Raw genomic sequence first — 23,502 nt, forward strand, 5'->3', positions numbered from 1 at the left:
AGTCCCTTTAATGGTGTGGTGTGTTCATCAGGGAGAGGACAGACAGTTCCTGCTGCGACACCTGTGTTTGGACTGAGCAGTATGTAAAATGTGTTCCATAAAATGGCTTTCTGTCATGTCTTTAGTTGTCATTTTTTTGTTTTATCTCAAATGACTAAACAACTTTAAGGTGATCCAATAAACCTAAATACATTGAGTGATTTACGACATACATACACTTTAATGATTAAAAAGGTACAACAAGAAAAGATACATACATTAGTACTTTTAGTGCCTTTAGGAGATGTAGAGAAGTAGTGTACATAACTGCCACACTGGGATGTGCATTCCTACTACATGTGCTCAGAAATAACATTCTGAACTTTTCTTAACTGTGACTTTTTGGTTTTTAAATGAATCACCTAAATCACATCAAAGACAATTCTGAACAAAAATATATAATATACAGCGTGTATATAAATTAGACACGAAAGAAATGTAATAACTATGTCAAAACTAGCCCTCCAACCACAATATAAATACTTGATCAGATGTCAAGGTGGGTATGTTTGTTCACTTTCCATTTAGATGAAAAACTGTGTTGTGTACACGTCCCATCTGACACTCAGAAAACTCCTTGGGGACTGTGGCACAGAATAAGAGACTTTTGAGAAACCACTCAATGACAACAAATGTCAAAGGAAGACGTTGCATACAAACAGTGGTCACTGTGGTGATGTTGTGTACGGAGCCGTAAGAGCTGTTCTGGAAGTGTGATCTTCAATACCAACCAGCTCTCACAGCTGTAAATCTATAAACATGCACTCAGTTAGTTACTGTTACATTTTCTGTGCAAAATACAGCTGTGCAGATTGATCTTTTCTGTTTTTGTTAGTTTGTTTTAGTTTTGAGGGAAGGTTACATTACTCAAAAAACTTTCATAGAGAACAAAATGAGCTTCCAGTATTTTCTTTTAGTTCTCTCCATGTCAGTCTTGTATTGTCTTATTCCCATTTGATCTGTCAGACAGTTACAGATTTACTTTTTCATATCAATATGGCCAGATTAATTTATGGCCAAATGAATTAGCTCCCACCACCCACCTCCTGTGTATTGAAAAGGTGCAGTCCCTAGTACTCCAGTACTGCAAACCGGTACCACTGCAAAAGTGTGGAATATTTATAATGTCTTTGCCTCATGAGATGTATCACACACATGCTTTAGGAAAACAAAGCCACGTGGAAATCCAAGTGGTGAGGCTTAGAACAAAAAACTCCCACAGAAGTCACCTCACAGGCTCGAGTCACGCCTTCGCATTTGACAGCCCACGACTTAAACCATCAAGTAAACCCTTCTTACAGGGACTTTAGTGTCCTTTGTACACCATCTCTTTACCGCTGACAATGGATGTTTGTCTCCTGACCTCTGTCACGTGACCTGTCGTTTACATTTGTGTTCTTATCACAGCTAGGCGATGGCCTGTCAAAGACAGTTCCCTTTATGGACAGGCAGGTGTCTTAGAGGCTTTGCCAAGATACTGGAATGTGCTGCGCTTGAAAAATACTAACTGGTACAAGTTTGTATGTGTCAGTTACTTTCTGATCAGAAATATGTACCACATGAACACCACACACTCTGAAATAAAAAGCTCTTAAAAGTACATTTTGATACAGGGTCTGTCTACAAGACCTTGCGACAATATTAATACAGGACCAAAAAAACAGTGAATGCATAGTGAACCTGTGGTTCATTGTGGTCCGTCCACAGTCACCCACTTGTCCTCCTGCCTTGTACATTGTCTTTAAATATGTTGTAAATCACACTATTTAATTAACAGAGTCCATTTTTGGTTCACATACAAGGAGTGTAAATATTTGACTAAACCATTTATTTATGACAGTAAATAGCTGATGCGTCACACTCTGCACATTGTGGTGTCATATTTATATGTGAGATGAAATTCAAGATTAAATATGTTGTGTTGCAAAGTACATATGTTGTATTTTGTTGGGTTTGCTTTCAAATATACAAATCAGAAATTTCTGGCAAACCATCCCTCTATTTCTGTACTTATTTTGTTCCCTTTTTCTAAACAATACAGTGTCTTTAATTGCGGGTCGGTGAAAAAAATCTAAGTAAATGAGCCATAACGATGGTAAATTAGTGGCTTATAAACTGATATGGTACCATAAATTGTCCTGAAAACAATCATATGGCTGCTTTTGGCTGACTGTTACTCTATTTACTGTTACTCTATTTTACACCATGTACATATAGTGTAATTTGTCCATTGTTATACAGTAAGAGGAACTGAGAATGACGTTTTTAGGAGAGTAACCAATTAAAGTGTGCACAGTTACAGGATAATGATCTGTCTGTTGTACGAACCAGAATGGCAGAAACATGCCATCATTTCATGGCCTTTTTCCAAGAGCTTGTGTTGTCACAGTGTTTGATTTAGAATTTTTTTTAAGAAAACTGATTTGTGCCATGGGCTGTCTGAAGACTACATTATGCTGAAATATGCTATGCTAAAGTGTTTCATTTGCTTTGTTGTAACTATCAAAACTCTAAGTATTCGTTGGTGTTTACATTTCTTTGGATTTCCTTTCATTCCAGATATTTACAGAGGGCATCACCAACCAGCTGATTGGCTGCTACGTGGGCTCTCTCCAGGACCCCGGTTGTGTTCTGGTGCGACTATATGGCAGAATGACGGAGCTCTACGTGAACCGAGACCGGGAGGTGGAGATGTTCCAGGTCTTCCATGCCCACGGCTGTGGTCCCGAGATCTACTGTAGCTTTCAGAATGGCATCTGCTATGAATTTGTCCGAGGAACAGTGCTGGACGATGAGCTGCTCCGGCAACCGTCCATCTATAGGTCTCTGCCACAAAAGGCTTCACACTTTCTAATAGTTGTTCTTCAGAATTTGCTTTTAAAGAGTTATGTCTGAAACAAGCATGCTTACTCGAACCTACGTGAGACTGCGTAAGAACCTTTGTAGAAGAATTTAAAATGAAAAATATTAGGGAAAAACAAACAAATACAAAATAGGATTGGGAAAAAAAAAATCTGAATAACACTTTTTGCTGTTTAGAATATTTACTTATTTTAAAATGTCTTGGAAAATGATCCAACTTATTCAGACATTGATTAATCTTATATTATAATAAACTTGATTTGGCAAAATTCAACCTCTGACCTTAATAAATTAATTTCACCTGCCAAATAATTTTCATTGGGAAGTGAACAGTTAAAATTATTAGACATAAAGAAACTTGTACAATCCTGTTTCCAAAAAAGTTGTTGCATTGTGTAAAATGTATATAAAAACAGAATGCAGTGATTTGCAAATCATGTAAACCCATATTTAATTGAAAATAGACCAAAGACAAAATGCTGACACAGAAATCTTATTGTTTTATGAGATAATATATGCTCATTTTGAATTTGATGCCAGCAACATGTTTCAAAAAGGTTGAGTTTACCACTGTGTTGCATCTCTTAACAACACTCTGTAAACGTTTGAGAATTGAGGAGACCAGTGGCTGGAGTTTTGAAAGTGAAATGTTCTCTCATTGTTGCCTGATGTAGGATTTCAGCTGGTCAACATTTCAGTGTCGCCTTTGTCATATTATTTGTTTCATGATGTGCCGAATGTTTTCAGTGGGTGACAGGTCCGGACTGCAGGCAGATCAATTTAGCACCTGGACTCTTCTACTAGAGCCATGGTGTTGTAATACATGCAGAATGCAGTTAGGCATTGTCTTGATGAAATAAGCAAGGTCGTCCCCAAAGAAGACATTATCTGGGTGGCAGCATATGCTGCTCCAAAATCTGTATATATCGTTCAGCATTTATGGCTCCTTCCCAGATGTGCAAGCTACCCATGCCATGTGCACTAATGCATCCCTATAGCACCACGGATACTGGCTTTTGAACTGTGCACTGATAACAAACTGGGTGGTCCCTTTCTCATTTAGCCTGGAAGATGCGGCATCCATGATTTCCAAAAATAATTTCACATTTTGATTGGTCAATCTACAGGACAGTTTTTTTTTACTTTGCCTCAGTCCATCTTTAATGAGCTTGGGGCTCAAGAAGGCTGCTCTGTCCATTGATCATGTTTAAATAGGGTTTCCACTTTTCATGATAGAGTTGTAATCTGCATTTGTGAATGCAGCGATTAACTGTGTTCATAGACAATGGTTTTCGGAATTCTTACTGAGCCCATGCACTGATTTACAACCTTGGCTATTTTTAACACAGTGCCACCATATCATGTACCACAGATGAGGAAATCCCAAAATTCTTTGCAATTTTATGTTGCGGGACATTATTCTTAATTGTGCCACTATTTTCTCACTATTTTAGTCTTTGACAGAGCGGCGAACCCATTCCCATATTCACTGCTAAGTGACTCTGCCTCTCTGGAAGGTTTTTTATGCACAGTCATGTTACTAATGTCATGTTAGATGTTCAACCAGTAGCTTTTTGTGTTGCAACTTTTCCTGTCTTTTGTTGTCCCATTTTTTTGGAACATGTTGCTCACATCAAATTCAAAATGAAAACTTTTCATAAAGCAATACAATTACTCCATTTCAACATTTGAAATACTTTTTTGGTCTACTTTCAATTAAATATGGTTTAACATGATTTGCAAATGATTCTGTTTTTATGAGCATTTTTTTGTACACAAGGTTGTGTAAACACAAACATAATAAAATGACGCAAATGATGATTGTCCAACCCAGTATCACTTCAAAATGTGTTATAGCTTTTTTGGTCCAGAACGCAAGACATTTTTGTTTTACAATAACGAATCACAAATTATTATATGCCTACGTTGCTCTTGGCCTATTCTTTTATACTGGCTTGCATTCATGCCAGATGACTATCCAACAAAAGCCTATTGCCATCATACTGCCAAACATACGCATACATTGCCTTAGATTTTGACACCAAACCACAAGGTTAAGTTTAGGAACAGATTTTGGGTCAAAGAAGGTTAGTCACTTAAGTAAGGAACCTTACTTGTTTAGTTATGTTACGTATGTTACATAGATAACCAATTAACCAACATAGGTTCACTTCAAATACATCCAGTTGGATTTTAGCTTTCTTGTGGACTTAAACAGCTGTCTACTGTGTGAAGGTCCTGTGTTTGATCAATCCCACTATACACAGCCTCTTCACTGAACAGTTTGTTACTCTTCATATGTTACATGACTTCTTTTTCAATAACCTACTCGTTCAAGCTGTCATTGTGTAAATGATACATTTTGTGCTATGGACCAATGCAGCTATTACACATTTTGATGCGAAACTGGGGTGTAATTGTCTGGTATATTCAGTTGCAAACTCTACATATGTTTCACTGAGAATAATGTGCAACCTTAAACATTTGCTTTGTTTCTGTTGTAAGAAACAGGCTGTGATGATTGTTGGAGATCATTTGCTAGGTTAGCATTTCATTTCATTTGTGCTGATGTAGGTGTAATTTTTTATTATTCCAATTGAGTCATGTTTCATGTTGAGCAATTTAGTTTATTCATGCCCCCGTTTCATTCATCATTCTAATGATAACAGTCCGCCGTCATTATTCACACCACAGGACAGTAGAACCCACCACAGCCAGCCAAGGCTGAAGAGCCAGGGCCACGATTCACATCAATCACCTTGCTCTGCCTGATACCCTCTGTTGGGTAAAGCCAGAAAACCTTATGTCACCAATAAGATGCTTGGAGAACCAACACAAAAAGCCATAAATGTAACATGGACCATTTTGAGAAAAAAAATAAGAACAAGATAAGAGGCTAAATGGAAAGGGAGTAGTGTTTCTGCTCTGATAATGGTTGTTTGTGCAATAACAAAATCAGCCAGGCTCATCTAAGCAAATGTTTTCTCTCCGCAGATTGATCGCAGCTGAGATGGGAAGAATTCACTCGATCCAGCCAAAATGCGGTCTGTCTGCTGAACCTCTACTTTGGACAAAAATGTCCCACTTTCTCACACTGATGCAAAGCAGCAGCTTCCCAGCTGAGCAGCGGTGTACAAAAAGGTAAAAGTTATGATGAAGATAGTCTCCAAACTTAACATGTTTGTTAATATACGGGCACAGGTACTTATATAGCTCAAGATAACCTGAGATCACTGTGCTAAACCAAACTACATCTTTCAAGCTCTGAACTACTGTAATTGATTTTTAGTGACCTGTTGGGCTCAGTCAAGGGATTTTTAGTTGATGACATGATCCTAATCTTAAATCATAGCATCATTGTTACTTTGAGGAAATAATTGACTTCAACTGTATGGCCTATTTATCACCTGTATTTTGGTGGACAGTGGCAATCACTCTGAGGGGCAGTCAAAAAGGTGTCAGATCAAATGTACTACATGTATTTTAGATTTAGGTGTTTACTTACTAAGGGTTGTTTGAGGAAACCAGAGGTACATTAGTCACCTAAAGGGGTATTGAAGACAGTGTTAAGTTTTGTTCCTTTTCAAATCAAAGGCAAACCCAATAACTGGAGGCTACTATTTGCTAGATACTGTACCTCCCCTGATCCTTAAATGTCCAATCACAGGAAATAGCAACTGTAGCTAAGCTTTGGATTTTTTTTCGCATGTTGAAGCTGTGTGAATGGGATGGAAACTGTATCACTCGTTGACTGTCCATCTAAATCCTTTCCGGATGGTAGGGTTAGGGTGTGCACACTGATGCTTTGTGGAGGAAACTATAGAAATGGTGTGACGTGAAACATTTCGCCTAGGGCACTGAAATGTTTAGAGACAGTCCTGTGTAGACGTCATTTTTTGAAAACTGAGCTATGGAATAAGTCTTTTTGCATAGCATAATGTATGCAACCATCAAGGGCTTATTTAAGACAAAATTCTTGTTTTAAGATGAGCCATCTTAATTAAACAGTCAGATAAAGCTATGGTTAGATTAATTAGCAGTCAACAACAGTTGTGCCATTTTATCAAGTCCTGTCTGACATCATTATTTAAAAAAAAACTTTGAATCAAGAAGATTAATATACTGCTGTTATCACTATAAACTGTAGAGTACACGAATATTGACAGGGGGCAGGGCTTAGTAAATCAGCTTTTATGTCAGTAGGAACGTTTAACATTAATGTGTGAGTTGGGGGAAAAAAGGAGTTGTCAATTATCAATGATACCAAAAAACTAGATGTTTTAAACAAATACCTGTTGAGCTGAAGATGGGAGTTTATGTCAGTAGTGGATTTTTGGTGTTATCCCTTTGATAGAAACCAGTCACATTTTCCAAATTTGTATCCTGTAGGCAGCAGCACTTTCACCCTTCCCTTATCATTTTCTCACATTTCTCAAACCTGCCACGGCGCTCCCCTCCGCCCATACGACGCCTTTTAAGCAACTGAACAATCACTTCTCCGGTTATATTTGCACATTCACCTCTCTCAGTATGTGGCTGTAGACTGTTACGATGGGCTGTCATTGGTCAAAGGGATGAAGCGGGGGAGTGGCCTCATTGGCAATGACATTGTATTATCTCTGACAGGGGTCATGGGGTGCGAGGCGAGAGGGGCCTTCCAGACACTACAAAGAAACAGATGCTTGGCCACGAGCTTCCAGCAGAGCTCTCTCTTATCGGTCAAACGTTCAACCTTGTTTGTGTTTGCAGCGGAGGGGTCAGAAGTCCACACAAACTAAAGCTGGAAGGGCCCGAGTCTCCGGGTCACTTCTTTTTGAGTTTTAGCAAGTGGGCAAGGCCATTAGTTGTAGAGTGAGTCATCCATTAGATGGAGGAGAGGTACTTTCGAGAAGGTCTTTTAGGAGTAGTAGTTTTAGGTTCCAAGATTCAGCAGGACTAAAGTCAGTGAAGACAACTATTCTCATTTTAAATCACAATTTCCAGGTTATTTAACTATTCCGTCATAAATCAAGTTGGAAGGTCTTTCACTACAAAACCCACACAGATTTTGATTTTTGAGATTTTCTGTGATTCAGGGACAATTTGTTTACAATTGAGCCTGAATGATTTTGCTTGCTCTGAGACAATATTTAAAAAAAATGTGTTTTACTGTTTTACAATAACCTCCTACAACATAATGAATTAAAACAACCTTAAATTACTTCCAAGGTGCTGAGAGTATCATTGCTCTTTTTTAATTTCATCAAGTCCATGGACACGTAACGTGTTCAAAATTCAGTCAACACAAAATTAGCCATACAAAGATACCCTGCCAATGAAATATAAGGCCACTGAGACTATTATTTTAGATTCACTGTTTCATGTCTCAAGCTCAAGTTCACCTCTATTTAATACCTTTTACACTTTGGTTTTACAAAGAGCATTCTTTTTAAAATGTCCCATTTTACACATGAAATACTAATAGAAAAGAGTACATATATAAGAAGATGTATAGAAGATGTATAGAAGATATAACATAACTTAGGATAACTACTGGAATGCACATCTAGAGGAGCAGACTGCACCACATATAGAAGCCCAATAGATGGTGCTATATTGTGAGGCATTTGTGTGAGTCTGGTGCTGTTCGTACAGACACATACAGAGCAACTTAAAATGATCTGGAATTGATCAATATTTAGGATATAAATGGTAAGAGTGTGTGGAAGCTATAATACAATGATGGAACATCTACAGCTGAATTTGAAGTCTGGAATTGAAGAAATTGGATTTTAGATGTTCATTTTAATGTTAAAAGTATCTGCGGTGTATGTCTGAGCTAATTTACTGGTATCCTGAGAGTGCAACTGAGTGTGACATTACACAGAGGCAGAAACAGAGAAAACCAAGAACGAAATATAAAAATAAGGAAAATTAATTTAAACAAGCATCAGAGAAACTTTTGTACTTGAGAATGTATGAGTGCTGATATGAATGTGCTCTTCAGAGGAAATGGTAAAAGAAAGGCAGCGAGAGAGCAGGAAGAGGCTGCACCTGCAGAGGAGGTCTTATGCTCTCAAGCCACCCGCTGTGCAGAGAGAGAGAGAGGCACATAGACAGAAGGAAAAGGGAGAGGGGGTTTGATGGAGGGAGCGGGGTGGGGGCGGGGGAGGGGGGGGGGACGAAAGAGACTGCTGCAGCTGCAAGGTTCGGAGAGAAAGTGTACTGTAGAAGTCAGAGATGGGAGAGAAAAAGAAAGAAAAGCAATGGAAAGCAAGAGTGCAACCTCTTCTCTTCCCAAAGGCCCCCTGCTACGTCTCCCGTTTGCACTCCCACAAATCACATAAAACTGCAAAAAGAAAAAAAGAACACGTTTTTTTAGCATGGCTCGGGTGGTGTTTGAAATCATATGTAAATAAGGCACATTGATAATGAAGCGCCAGAGGAGGAAATTCCACTAATTACCTTACAGAGACTTGACAGGGAGCAGGAGGCGAATGTACTTGACGCACTGTTTTTCATGAAAAGGACAGAATAGAGAGGAAAATATCTGATGGCAAGACGACAGGTTTCCATTTAAAGTCAATGGAAGTCTTTCATTTCGCTTTTGACTCCGTGTAATCGTGGGTTCCTATCATAAAGTCAGTTTGTGAGGTTAAAGGAACGGATGGGTTGAAAAGGAATCAGGGTCATTCACCATTCAACGGCATGTTTTAATTCATATTAGAGAGGAGATAGATAAATTATGCATGTCAGAGGGGGTCGATTTTAAATAACGAAGATTTCACAGGCAAGTAGATGTGAATCGAGCACTCTATTCTCGGCCTATATCTCTTGAAAATGCAATTTGGAAGTAGAATTTACAGCATTCATACAATTTCAACTGAGAACCATTAAAGAGATGGGAATTTAAACACATCTTTACTAACTTGCTGTAAAGTACAAACATAATTATCCATATCTTAACGTTCTTTGATTCAAAGATTCTGTCCTCAAATGATTAATCCAAGCAGGAAGACAGACTGACTCAATGAACTGGAGGAAGATAATGTACAAAACTGACATGAGTTGTTGAGAATGTGTAGGCGGAGATTGTATAAGGCAGCAGAATCTCTGTATCACAACTATAAACAAGGCTCCTCTCCTTTTGTTTTTATTGTGCGTTCCTCACAGGCCTCACTAAATTATGTCTCCAAGTGTGTATAATACCGGAGCATCTGTTTGTTCCCTTTTGAATAAATAGGTAGTGTTTAAATTACACTGTTTAAAGTACCTACTTGTCTCAGCAGTCGTCGTGACTAAAAAGGAAACACGAAAATTAATTAGGAGACGGATGCTTGCGCAGCATTTCTTCCAGGTGCATTTTGCACTGACGTCTAAGGACATTAGTGCCTCCTTTGATATATTGAGTAATCAACAGAGTGAAAACAAGGCATGTAACCTCTCAATGAGGTACGCGGAACTGCACCAATTTACAAACACGTTGTTCCAAGAAGAAAAAGTGTGGAGTTCATGACAACTTTGATCTTCTAAATCTGCATCCTCTCAGCAAATGCTCTTCCTCCCTTTGCCAATATTGTCACGAGAGTCTTGTTTTTCCTTCATTTATACAAGTGCAGGTTTTCCCCCTTCTACAGCTACTCTGTACCGACGCTGACTGGATGAAATACTATTTGTGTCAAAAGTTCAAAAAAATTCCATCAACCCATGAGGATTTCAGAGCTTCAATCCTCAAATCCAGACAAACTTTTTTTTTAAAGCCTGCGAAGGATTTACAGTAGACTGTACTGAAACATTTACTGTACATTGTACTGAAACATTTACTGTACATTGTACTGAAATACTTACTGTACAGTGAAGTGACTCTTGGGTTTTCGAACTCAAACCACCAATTTGCCCAAAAACCTTGTACAGCTGTGTATCAAACACACCCCTCATTCATGAAACATTCCTCAAAATGTGGGAATGAGAATATTTGCCCCTCCATTATAAAAATAGAAATGCAATTCTAGTGGTTTTCCCCCTTGCAGGCGTGCAGCTCTCAGAGAGGTGCCCAGCTTTGAGACTTTGTCGGTGGAAATGGAGTCTTTGAAGAGACACCTGTCACAGGTTGACTCGCCAACTGTCCTCTGCCACAATGACCTTCTGACAAAAAACATCATCTACAACCACAAAGAGGGTGAGAAAAACATGCTGGTTTTAAAACTGAAATGAGAATTATTTCATGTGGACATGTAACAGATTTACATCAAACAGCAATTAAACCAACTGAATCCAGTTGAAAATAAAAGGCCGCCTTACGCTACACTCACTTCTTTGTAGCTCTGTGACTGAAGAGTCTCAGTCTGTTACTGAAGCTAATGTTGACATAGATGAATGTGTTTCTTTTCATTAGTTTAAAATAACGCAGCTCACGGTCCTCACATCTCCTCCCTTTATTTTTCACACAGAGATTCCCACTTATTAAGTATCTTACCTAATGTGTGATATTCTTTTCTGTACCTTCAATAAAGAAGAGGAGGGTTTTCAGTTGTACCTCCATAAGATGTGTTTGTCATGTTGTACTGGTAACCACTGTTGCTTTCCCTCTCCTCCATCAGGAATGGCGAAATTCATTGACTACGAGTACGCTGATTACAACTACCAGGCTTTCGATATTGGCAATCACTTTAATGAATTTGCTGGTAGGTGTAGTGATGAAAAGAGGTTCAAAATCTTTAAATCTCCAAATCTTTTGGACAGCCGGAACAAATAAGATTGCTTAATGTGGAATGCTTACATTCCACATTAAGCAGTATATTCAGTATGTGATGTGCATAATCATTGTCCACTATGAGACCCATCTCATATATCATTTCGTCTTTCTGCCATTATTGACGATGAAACAATCTTCTTATTGCAGTGCAGCCAGAACAAATTGCTTTATTCAATATGCATTCTGTTCAGTGATAAAAGTGGCTTTGGTAGACCAGCTGCATTACAGCAAAGCTTGACAGAGACAGTTTGAACATTTGTGGAACTAATCTCAGTGTAACAATTCTTCAGCTTGCAAGTTGGAATGTGCAAAATGTCCACAAGTCCAAATGATAGTTGAGTGAGGGTGTTACGCAAATATAGTCCAACCTTAGAAAGTTGATCAAGATGTCAAATAATTACTAGAATTAGCCAAAACTCATACAGAAAATGTTTCCTGAGTCCAGCACAGAATGAAGGATGCTAACCCTGTTGATTTTGAAAAGTACATTGGAACTGCTTCTGTATACAAACAAAAAAAGGTGTGCATACCGTATATCTGTCATTGAAATTTAGTGCATTTTATCCTTCAGCTCAAATAAATAAGGATGGAACAGTAGGACAGTAAATTCAGGAGCAGGTTGGACCCAAACGCAAGACACATGGTTCAGAGGGGTAAAAGATTTATAAAGGCAACAAAAAAACCAGATAATATAATATAATAAGAAAAACAACAAAAAGCAAACCGATCTGGGATTGATCTAAAAAGTAAAACCAACTCATTCAAATTATTAATATTGAATATGAATAAATTGATAAATTATGCTGTAGTATTGAAGATTAAGCTTCTCACCTACCCTAACCCTAACCCTAATTAGAATTAGCTCCAGCTGCTAACAAGTGATGGACACATTATTGAATCAATAAATATAATCTAAAAATATGTGATTCTCAAATGGGCCATTCCGCACGAGTATTTTTACTTTACTTACTTTGAAGTGGCCTACATGTTGATTCTGATGCTTTTTGTACTTTACAAATATAAATCCTACTTTGAAGTAGGATTTTAAATGAAGGACTTTTACATTTAACAAAGGATTTTTGCTACTTTTACTTGGTGTAAGGGTCTAAGTACTTCTTTCACCACTGTATGTGTTTGTAACAGCGTTCACTGATGGGGAGCAATCATTTGAAGAATGTAAGTGGAATTGACAGGTGTTGACTGAAGTGCTGTTATTCCACTTCACTCAGTGGCAAGACCTCAAAACTAACAGTTAGTATAGGCATTGTGTTGAATTTTATCGCTGACTGTGTGCGTTGTGTTCAAGGTGTGAACGATGTTAACTACAGCCTTTATCCGAGCTGGGAGCTGCAGAGGGACTGGCTGACAGCCTATCTGGAGAGTTACAAGCACAGCACAGGACGGGAGGTCACTGTTACAGAGGCAGAAGTTACACAGCTCTATGTTCAAGTCTGCAAATTCTCACTCGTAAGTGTCTGCTCCCACTGACTTTGTTGAAATGTTGAAATATGTCATTATTTAGTGACTCAAATCTTTGGAAAGACTTTGGAAAGTGACAAATCTCTCAACGGTTATTTCCTTCTTTTAAGTTTTCAACTCGAAGGGACTTAAATATCTCAATATTATGAGATTAGCGTGTGCATTTCAACAATATCCATATGTGCAGACCTCTGAAATGGCAGGGTGGCAACACCTTACCGTCACATTTTAACAATTTACTTTTCCATCACCTCCCCCCCAAAGAAAACCAAACCATCCACAGTTGACCCACCACTGTTCAAAGTTTGATGGACTCCATCTGAGTTGATTAGAAACTACCACAGGGAAAAATGAAAGATAGAAACCAAAATTATTTTTCTTATGACCACAATTTTCATTCTTTGGTGGCTCAAGTTGTGCTGGGCTATCTGTCTTAAAGTGCTTTCATAGCTCAACACAATATGCAGAATTGTCCAACCAATTTTGGGGTTGGTGTGAATGTCTCTTGAAATAGCCCAGGAATGATGAGGAAGCATATTACTTTTAAAATAACTTGTGCCTTGGCCAAAAAACTGAGAGGAGTGGAAGGAGGTGGGGAGGGGGGATATGGCCTGGAATGGAGTGAGAGAAGCGATAACATCATGTTGATTGAAATCAGATTTTTTTTTTGTGACAAACCGAGGAGGACTCTTGACTTGAGGGAAGTGGGGGAAATTGATCACTGACGCTTAACAAGCCAAGTTTCCAGCTCGACTCATTTTGACAAGCCGTGTGTCAAAATGAAGGATACTGAGCCTGTTAACTGAGAAAATCGCTTTTCCAAATTTTAAAGAAACTTCTCTGCTTCAAGATTTTTACAAATAGCTGCAAGTTCCCCTTTAAATATAATGTTTTAATTAAAGGACTTTAATCTTTAGTGTGTTTTATTATCCGTTATCTGTCACTTGTGGTGACCCGGATACAAAAGAAAGGAAATATCCAAGGTTTTTTGTTGTTTCTCTTCTCTGCTAATGGCATGAAATATCACGATGAGCTCAAATAATTAAATATTCAAATTCTGTCAATCGACAGAAAATGTAGTCGATAATTGATTAATTGTTTCGGCAAATTCGCAAATTTCTTTCTGAGAAAATAAGCCATTTCTGAGCTAAACTGTGTTGACTGTTTTGGACTATTTAGACTATTTGCTGACATTTCATAGATCAAAATGTTAATCAAGAATGTTATTGTCATTGTTAGTTGCAAGCCGATTCTCTTTGAACATAAGTGGCACAATGAAAGTTGTGTCCACACACTTCTGACCATTCATTTGCACCACAGACAGATTGGAAAATTGGTTCCCATCACATCTGATATAACCAGAAGATATAGCTGTAACAGGCTTTGAAAAATTTCCAATAATTAATTTCACTCTGCTTGTTCTCCCTGGTAATGTTTTTGTGTGCGTTTTATCAATTTGTAACACTTAACAATAGCTTTATAATAATCAAAATACATTGAATTCACATTGTAGTGAAGTGTCAGTAGTTAACAATACAGATGAATAGTGAAAATGTAGGAACCAAGGAAATCAGCTTGCACCGAAGGAAGCTGTGTGCCATCGACAAAGCCTGGCCAATTGCCAAAGCTCTGTGGTGTGAAGTTTCCTCTCTCAAATCCTAATCCCTGGCACACTGTGCCAAGACACAGTGGGGTCTTTACGACTCGTCCTCTACTATGCAGGGATCCCCCGTGATGTCGAAGCTAAAGCATGCGGCTCTGTGATGTCACTCACCCCTCACGTCTTTGTATCCGTTTTTCTCAATGGCCCCCTGTCACAGACACTCTCTGCTTAGTGTTAGATTAATGTTCTCTTAATAGAGACCAGTTATTAATCATAATGGAAACACGCTCAATCTCTCTTACCAACTAAGGACAGAGATTAGAGATGAAAATCTGCCAGGGAGGGGAGTAAAGCCAAAGGAAAACCGCACATTACTCTTCAAGTATTTCATTCCACCCTTTATTTGATTATCAAATAAAAATGTGATTATATCACTGGGCCACAGAACAGAGGCCCGTCTGGATCTTATTAGGACTTGCTATTAGTGGCCTTACCATGAAGATTTACAATAAGGGTGGAGAACAACAGAAATTTATGGAGGCATGGAAGTCCGCAAGCCTAAGTGAGCAAAGCCATTAAGGAGGGATTCATTCAATATAGAGGTTTGTCATTCTGACTTAGCAGCGTGCAACTGGCTTGCAGCAGCAGTTATGGAAGCTGTTACAACACAACAACTGGAGGTCACTGTTTTTACAATTCTGCACTCTGGCATAGGAATATATAGCAAAACATAAAAACACAGCACCTATGATTCTGCACTGCAAATTTCCATCGCAAACATTAGCATTTTTACACTTTTAAACCTCTCCAGTCCCTGGGGAGTATCACTTACTGGCTGCGTGTAATTAATAGGCCTGTCATTCAGTTAGATGCCTCCGATTCAGAGTCTCTGTCAGTGTGCATAAAGTGTTCTTGAGCAAGACACTGACATCTGACCCCGCTGTGGCCTCCCTGCAGAACGGCGGGGGCAAGAAGTGTGCTTTAGAAACTTAATTGGATCAAAAGGGTATATGAGAATTTCACTGTGTTGACGCATTCGCTCTAAAGACAACATCAAGTATTGTATGCAAGCGCATCATATTTTGTGCATTTAAAAATATCAGATCAGATAACATAAATGCAGAATAAAATACCGTCCACTAAACAGAAGGCAGGTATTATTAATTTATTTTTCTTTTTTTTGCTTTAATTTCCCTCTGTTCTTGCAGCCTCTGGCTTCTCTTCTTTTATGGTGCAAAACTCAACATGTAGAAGCATGTTACTTCACTTTGGTAATCCAGTGCTACAAACTTTAAGTCAACCCTTGTTTGTATAATATTCTGCACTATAGAGTTTTAATTAAATGTTTTTCTTTGTAAAGATGCTTTTCAAGTTTGTATTTTTCATTTTCATTTGGTAATACAGTGCCTTTTTTTTTTTCTCTGCTCCACCAGGCATCCAACTTCTTCTGGGGTCTTTGGGCCATCCTGCAATCACGCTTCTCCTCCATTGACTTTGACTTCCAAAGGTTTGTACTCCTAAAAAAAAGGCATCTCAAAAGTCCCACATTTAAGTATAACTTTGCATTAACATTGTTAAAGTTTATGTAAAGATGTTTCGTTCATGAATTTTTTGGGGAAATTTCCGCTATTCAATCTGATGTCTTACTGACATTAGGTATCACCTTAATATTAACACCACCTCAATAACTGTTCAATGGAGAAACACATGAAACCACAAAGAGAATTATGATTTCAGGGCAGTTTCTTGGGACGAGCTTAATTACAGCACTTAACATCATCATCCATCACTTAAATACTCGCAAATGAAAAATACATCCTGCCTATTGAATTTAGGCACTCAGTATTTTAGTGCAACGTTTAAACAAACAGGATTTTCATTTGGACAGCATGACAAAGAATATGTTGGCAAAGAAATTGCAGTAAAGGATAGGGAACAAACTTGAGCTAAGACCGTGGAAATATATTATTTTTTTGGCTGGTGTTTTAAGACTGTGTATCTATGATCTGGTATAAAGCAGGCAGGACAAGCACACTTCTTCCACCCTTCTTGTCACTTCTAAACACAGACAAAATATTTACACATGAAATCCTCTGCTTTCCTTCAGTATTAAACCACACATCATGATAAGATGAAAATCTCTGCTTTCACAACAACTTTCAAAGGAAATCAAAACGTATTTCTTTTACTTTTCGATAAATAACGGTCCACATAAGGACTAGTTATCTTAAACAAGCTCAACAGACATGCCTCGCAACCAGAAAGTAAAGTTCAGGAGGGCAAAATGTTTCCCTCCACCCCCACTTTTTCTTCCTTTCTCCCTTCTCTGCGTGCTCCACACCCGCAGCAGTTGTGATCGTGATCCTAATCACTATTGACATACAGCACCCTCCCCTCTGTGTGGCTTTCTCTGCCCGCTTGCTAGATCAGCGACAGGGCCTCCACCTCATTTCGATCTGGACCTCGGAGGAAATGTGATCCAGAGGGGTGCAGAGGCACAGAGGCACTATTGTTCCAGTGCCGTCGCTCCTGCCTTACATATACGTCTCTCATCCCTGGCTGGGCCACATGCGCCTGCTAGACGTCTGCTCCTTTAAGCCGCCAGCTGAGGTTGTCCTAAAGTGCGTGGTGAGGGTTAGGTTACCTTTCTTTAACTGGAAGGTTAAACTGAACTGAGCTTTAAGAGCAACAGTTACTATGGAGAACTAAGTCTAAAGTTTGAAAGCGGCATTACGCTGCTGGCCTCTGCTGCCCTACCCCAATTGACACATGCACACACACGCATCAACGTATGTGTATAAATTTCCTCTTTTAGGATATCCATTCCGTACCGAAAAAGGCAATATGGATAAGAACAGTCAAGTCAGTTCTCGCCTTCATGTTTTCTTTTAAATACACTTAAAGTGGGTGTTTACCACAGCAAATAATCTTATGAGACTGTCCTTGTCTTTTGTTTAAATTGCATAAAGCAACCTATAGTTACATTTAATAGCAAAATTGTAAGTATGTATCATATTGTATCATATTGGATGGATAAACGCTAGGTCACACCAGCATTTACAATGGCTAACAGTTAGAAAGCTTGTTTAGTTTTGAGAGACTTTTTCATTTTTCATTTACACTGAATGATTTGATGATCATGAATGGCATAGAACTGCAGTAAATGACAGTACACAGAAAGCAGAATAAAGCCTTGGGAGATTTTGTGATTGAGTGCTAGCATCTCAACGCTCACTAGCCTGTTATCAGTTAAGTTGTGGCTCACAGGCTGCAAGTTCACCAACAAGTCCTGAGATTAGTAGGGTCTCTGCACCAGGGTATACGTGTACAAAGCATTCAAAGAAAATAATAATATATCCCCCCCCCCCCCCTCAGTGTCGTAAAGAAACGCGCAGTGCCCAGTCGGTCCAGGAGTTCGTCGACCCGGGGCATTGGGTACGCATCAAATCGTGACACATCATTCACCCTGCAATAGTCCACACAGAACCGTATAGATCCATCCTTCTTGACAACAAGAACAATGGGGCTACACCAGGCACTGTTGGACTCTTCTATTACTCCCATCTCCAACATAGCAGCCAATTCCCTCTGAACAATTTTTCTCTTGTGTTCAGGTAGCCTGTAGGGTCGTGACCACACTATCACACCCGGAGAAGTCTCAATGTTGTGCACCATGAGGTTCGTGCGTCCTGGCAGGAGGGAGAACACATCAGCAAACTGCTTCTGCAACTGGGCAACGTCTGTTCTCTGGGTCCCGGAGAGATGGGTGTCATAAGGGAGTGAGGCAGGATTGGTGGACTTTGGAACCTCTGGTCCCAGCTCCTCTCTCTCAGATACCGCGGACACCAGAGAAACAGACTCCGCCTCTCTCCATGCTTTTAAGAGGTTGAGGTGGTAGATCTGTGTAGCTCCGCCCCTGTCAGAACGCACCACCTCATAGTCGACATCCCCTACTCGCCGTGTGACCACGAAGGGCCCTTGCCACTTGGCGAGGAGTTTCGAGTTGGAAGAAGGAAGCAATACAAGTACCTTTTCTCCCGGTGTGAATTGGCTCAGCTTGGTGTTGTACAGCCGTTGTTGACATTCCTGGGCCTGGAGCAAATTCTCACGTGACAGCCTTCCCAGTGTGTGTAGTTTTGCTCGCAGGTCCAGGACGTATTGAATTTCGTTTTTCCCGGGCTCGGACCATCCTCCCAGCTTTCTCTAAGCAGGTCGTGGCTCTAAGCAGTTCAAAGGGAGAAAATCCCGTGGAGGCCTGGGGGACCTCCCGCACTGCAAACAACAGAGCATCAAGCCATTTATCCCAATTACGTTCATCTTCGTGGATAAATTTACAGATCATGGACTTTAAAGTCTTATTCAGACGCTCGACCACACCGTCGGTCTGTGGGTGGTTTACACTGGTCCGAATAAACTTAATGATCAGTAATCCGTAAAGTTCTTTCAGTGTTCATGACATGAACGAGGTGACCTGGTCAGTCAGAAACTCTTTCGGGATTCCGACTCAGAAGATGACCTGAAACAGAGCCTGCGCAATACTCTTTGCAGAAATGCTGCGCAATGGCACTGCCTCGGGATATCGTGTTGCGTAGTCCACCAGAACTAACACAAAGCGATATCCGCATGCACTCCGGTGAAATGGCCCGATGAGGTGCATTGCAATCCACTCAAATGGGACCTCCATTAATGGTAGAGGGCGCAAAGGCCCCCTCGGAATGGCCGGCTGGTTTACCAATTGACACCAACGGGCACACCAACGGCGCACATCCCCCCGGATCCCCAGCCAATAAAATCGGGTCATTATCCGGTGCAGTGTTTTTTCATATCCCATGTAGCCAGCCATAGGGTTATAGTGAGCAGCCTGGAAAATAATTTCCCGGCAGCTTTTCGGCACCAGCAACTGGGCGTTTTCCTGTCCTGTCTGAGTGTAACGACTCACTCTATACAGCCTGTCCCTAATCAATGAAAAGTGTGGATATGACTGTGCTGCGTCCGGGCGCACCAATTGACCATCAATTCTTATCACTTGGTCAAAGGCAAAACGTAGAGTGTCATCACGAGACTGCTCAAGTGGAAAATCCTCCATGGTGTGCAATTCGGGAATCCAGCGGGGAGACTCCACCGGTTCCCCCTCCCCGTCTGCAGTGTCGGACAACCTCGCGTCACTGCTGAGAACAGCACACATATCGCATGACCCTGTCTGCCGTGAACGCACCCATGCCACCGTTTTGGCTGGGAGACCCTCCAGGAACTGTTCGACCACCACCTTCTCCAGTAAGTGTTGCTCCCCCACAGAGCTCCCCGGTCGCAACCGGCTGCGGCATCCCTCAGCCACTCGGCATGCGTGAAGGGCCGGTCCTTTGGCTCCAGCCTGGCCTCGCGGAACCTCCGTCGGTGCTCCTCCGGTGAAAGGCCTTGCCGGTCCAGGACGGCTTTCCTCATGGCCGCAAGGCTGTTCCGGGCAGCCAGTGGAAGCCCCAGGGCCGCTGTTTGTGCCTCCCCCGACAGGAGAGGCAACAGTTGGTTGTTCTGTCAGAGAGGATTGGTGGAGCCAACACAACAAGCTCACTTTATAAATCACTTGTATGTGAAGTTGTTGGGTTCTGCGAAGAAGAAGAAGCGGCATATTGTCTTCGGTCTCTGCTAGCATTGCAAGTAAACGGTTACTGTAGCTGAATAAATAAATAAAAGCTCAATACATACAGACAATTAAAATTCAAAGACAAGTACAAATATGAAGAAAGACAATCGTCACATTGGAGACCCTGTTTGGAAGTCTGGCAAGTGGTGTCCAATAGCTGCAATTATCACTTGTCGCCATAGATGCAGCCAAGGAGAATAAAAAAAAGATTGAGAATGGTGCGATGAAACCACACAGTAAATTTGCCATAAAACCAAAAGGATGAAAAGCTGTTGAAAAGCTGCAGAGTCAGGTAATAATTATTAGCGAGTTAATCACAAAAAAGGCCCTTTCAAATTAAACATACTCTTTTGATTTCATGTAAGAAATAATGTGTTTTAACCATAATTTTCTTGACATTACCACCTTTTCCTCAGCGAACCAAATTGTTTTATTTCCCTTAACTTTCCCTTAACTTAAGAAAAAACACTCAATGCACTGCTTGTAATAAACTAGTTCTTTTGAGGAAAGAGATAAGAAGTGATAGTTAAAGCCGGAGTGTGTGTGTGAGTTTCCGCCCACTTTTATTCCCTAGAGCCAAATCACAGCTAGCTTCCCGACGAGTGACAGGCGTCGCCGAGGCCTTGTGCTTTAACCAGGGCCAGATGTAGATGTGACAATAGGGAGCCACAAGCGGAATGCAAACTCGCCCGCCTTCTATAGTCCATATTTACTTTCCTTATATGATTTTATTCATGTGTTGAAAGTGTCTGCAAGTCAGCGGTTTAGATTTGTGGACGTGTTGGCAAGGCGAACTGCTATTTGACAAAGACATTATTATGAGGAAATGAACGAGGAGGAGGAGGCCCACTGTTTGGAATAGCCTGTCTGCAAAATTTAGGGAATTGTGCACAAAAGCACATTGTGAAATGGAATACCTGCATTGGCGGGAGTTCATTTTCCCTACTTCTGCTAAATAGGAAAACGTCTCAGTTTCATCTCTGATGATGATAAACGTTAAGCACGCTAGTTTAAGGTGTCGGCCTTAATAAAAAAAAGGGGTGAATGGGATCGTCTGTGAAGCTTGCTGTTCTTTTAAATGAGTATACTCAGATATAATTCTATGAAGGGTGTGGGTGTGATGGATAATTAGGTTAACAGAACAAAATAACTAGTGATTTTTCAGTTTTCTTTTTTGCATAAACTGACAGTGAAACTGTTTTCAGAATTTATTCTAACAAACTGAATCTACATTCATTGAGATATATCAAGTGGTTTTGAAATAGCAGCCATCTAAATGTGACAAAACCTTATTTTACACAAGCTACTTGATCCAAATCCAGAAGGTCCTGTTTAAAAAGGTTACATTTGAGCTCGACAGGGGGAATACGTCACCTGATGTTACACAATTAGACAGAGAAAAGACGCCTCACTTCTGTTGGATTTATTGGCACTATAAAAACCCTCTCGATGGTGTAGCAGAGTGGTGTTTCTTTACTCACAAATGATCTTTAGTTGCGCATGACACAAACACAACCCCAACAACAGCAAAGCTCATTTTAAATGTAATTTTAACTGTTAAAAGCCTCAGTCTGGATCGAAACAAGACACTGTTGCCTGGAATGTTTTATGAACTGCTCTTTGCTAATAATAAATTGGAAAGGCGATACCATTTTTTTTTAAATTATAGATTAATTAGCAGGTGAGTATTTTGTCAATTTGAGGGTCTGAACTGAAATAATTTTTGGCATTTACACATTTAAATCTTCACTGAAATACGCAGTGGAATCATTCCAGTGAGGCCGGTTATTGTGAAAGAGAGTAATGCTGCTACACTTGGAGGCAAAGGTGGACACAGTGCAGAAAATAAAGATATTGATTTGGATTTATTTCAGCTGATAAAGGTTACTTAAAAATTGCTAGATTTACCATAGTACTGATCTTTTGGAATGGATTGAAATACCTCTAATCTCAACTGTAGCATACATTTTAAACGTGGTTCTACAAATGCTCGGCCTATCTTTTCAGTAAAAGTCAACAGAAACTGATTGTGGAGGATCTTTATTTGCAACTGAACAACTAGGAGAAAATATTTTACTTGATGAAAAGCATGTTTTTGTTTTTGTCCAGTCAGGATGAAAGAGGGTTCACTCCTCTTTCTGAGTCATCCACTGTAGACAATTTACTTGAAATTTTGTTTGTCCAGAGAAAACACCTGTCGAGCCTCCCCATACCTCAACAAGTGAAGTGAAAATTACCTGCTGGCCATTGCCAGGATAACACCAAGGATTTCAATTACCATGAAATTATCAATGTTAACTATTTTTCAGCGGCAAGTTACAGATACGGTTCCACCTATTTCTATCAACAAATAGGTGTTTATTTTATATCTAAAAGTCACCCTTCACTGAGCCCAAAACTACAAGAAAGAAAGAATTGCAAGAAAAGCAGACAGCAAAAGCTTGACACTAAAACAATAATTAGAGTGTGTTTTTACCCAGAGATGCAGGGGGGGATCAGAGTGGAATACAAGTAACTAAAAGGCATGTGTCTGAATTATCTTTTTGCCTCACTCGGCAATAAGAGAGAGAAAACTGATTCGGCATTGAGGAGTTCAGTGAAAGCACTGATTAAAGGACAAACTCCTCTCTGTGCCTCCATTTTCTGTGCTTTTGAAACTTCACTTAATTTGAAAGAGTATAGTATAATGGCCAAGGGCAACAGTGTACTCAGACATCAGATTTATTAAGCTGTTCGATAATATGGGTTGAAAAAAAAACACAAAACCACTTTTCTCGCAGTTAAGTTCTGAAATGCACTGAAGCTTTGGCATAGCTTTCAGACACATGGCTTCACTGAATAGAGGCTTGGTGTTATATTGTTATGCAAGTTTTGCAAACAAAAACACAGTGCCCACCTTGAGCTATGAGCAGGACCTATAGTGAACACCTTACAAACACATTATCATATATTAACTTCTAACCGAGGAATAGCCATCTTTAATCATTTTATAGCACTTTTTACCTTACATCTTTTATATTAAGCAGGCTGAGACCTGATCTTAAACGAGAGTCTTAGAAATGTCATTACAAGTATGTTCCACCTAAGTGAATGGTCTGAAAGTGGCTATTATTTTGAATGCCAGATATGGACTGCAACAAATGT

At 39.8% G+C, this 23,502-nt stretch overlaps 1 protein-coding gene across 1 annotated transcript in view; it reads left to right on the top strand.

The window, feature by feature from the left end:
• The window catches only part of LOC138206690 (ethanolamine kinase 1), a 31,101-nt gene that overhangs the window by 6,203 nt on the left and 1,396 nt on the right, over nt 1–23,502 (top strand). The window contains exons 2-7 of the mRNA XM_069163578.1: nt 2,599–2,861; nt 5,896–6,042; nt 10,911–11,059; nt 11,481–11,564; nt 12,942–13,102; nt 16,151–16,224. Of these exons, the coding sequence (XP_069019679.1) occupies nt 2,599–2,861; nt 5,896–6,042; nt 10,911–11,059; nt 11,481–11,564; nt 12,942–13,102; nt 16,151–16,224 (878 nt within the window). The remainder of the gene's footprint in view (nt 1–2,598; nt 2,862–5,895; nt 6,043–10,910; nt 11,060–11,480; nt 11,565–12,941; nt 13,103–16,150; nt 16,225–23,502) is intronic.

This window comes from Embiotoca jacksoni, unplaced genomic scaffold (assembly GCF_022577435.1).
Source record: "Embiotoca jacksoni isolate LCO1_2020_lvr unplaced genomic scaffold, fEmbJac1.0.p SCAF_3, whole genome shotgun sequence".
Classification (NCBI taxonomy): domain Eukaryota; kingdom Metazoa; phylum Chordata; class Actinopteri; family Embiotocidae; genus Embiotoca; species Embiotoca jacksoni.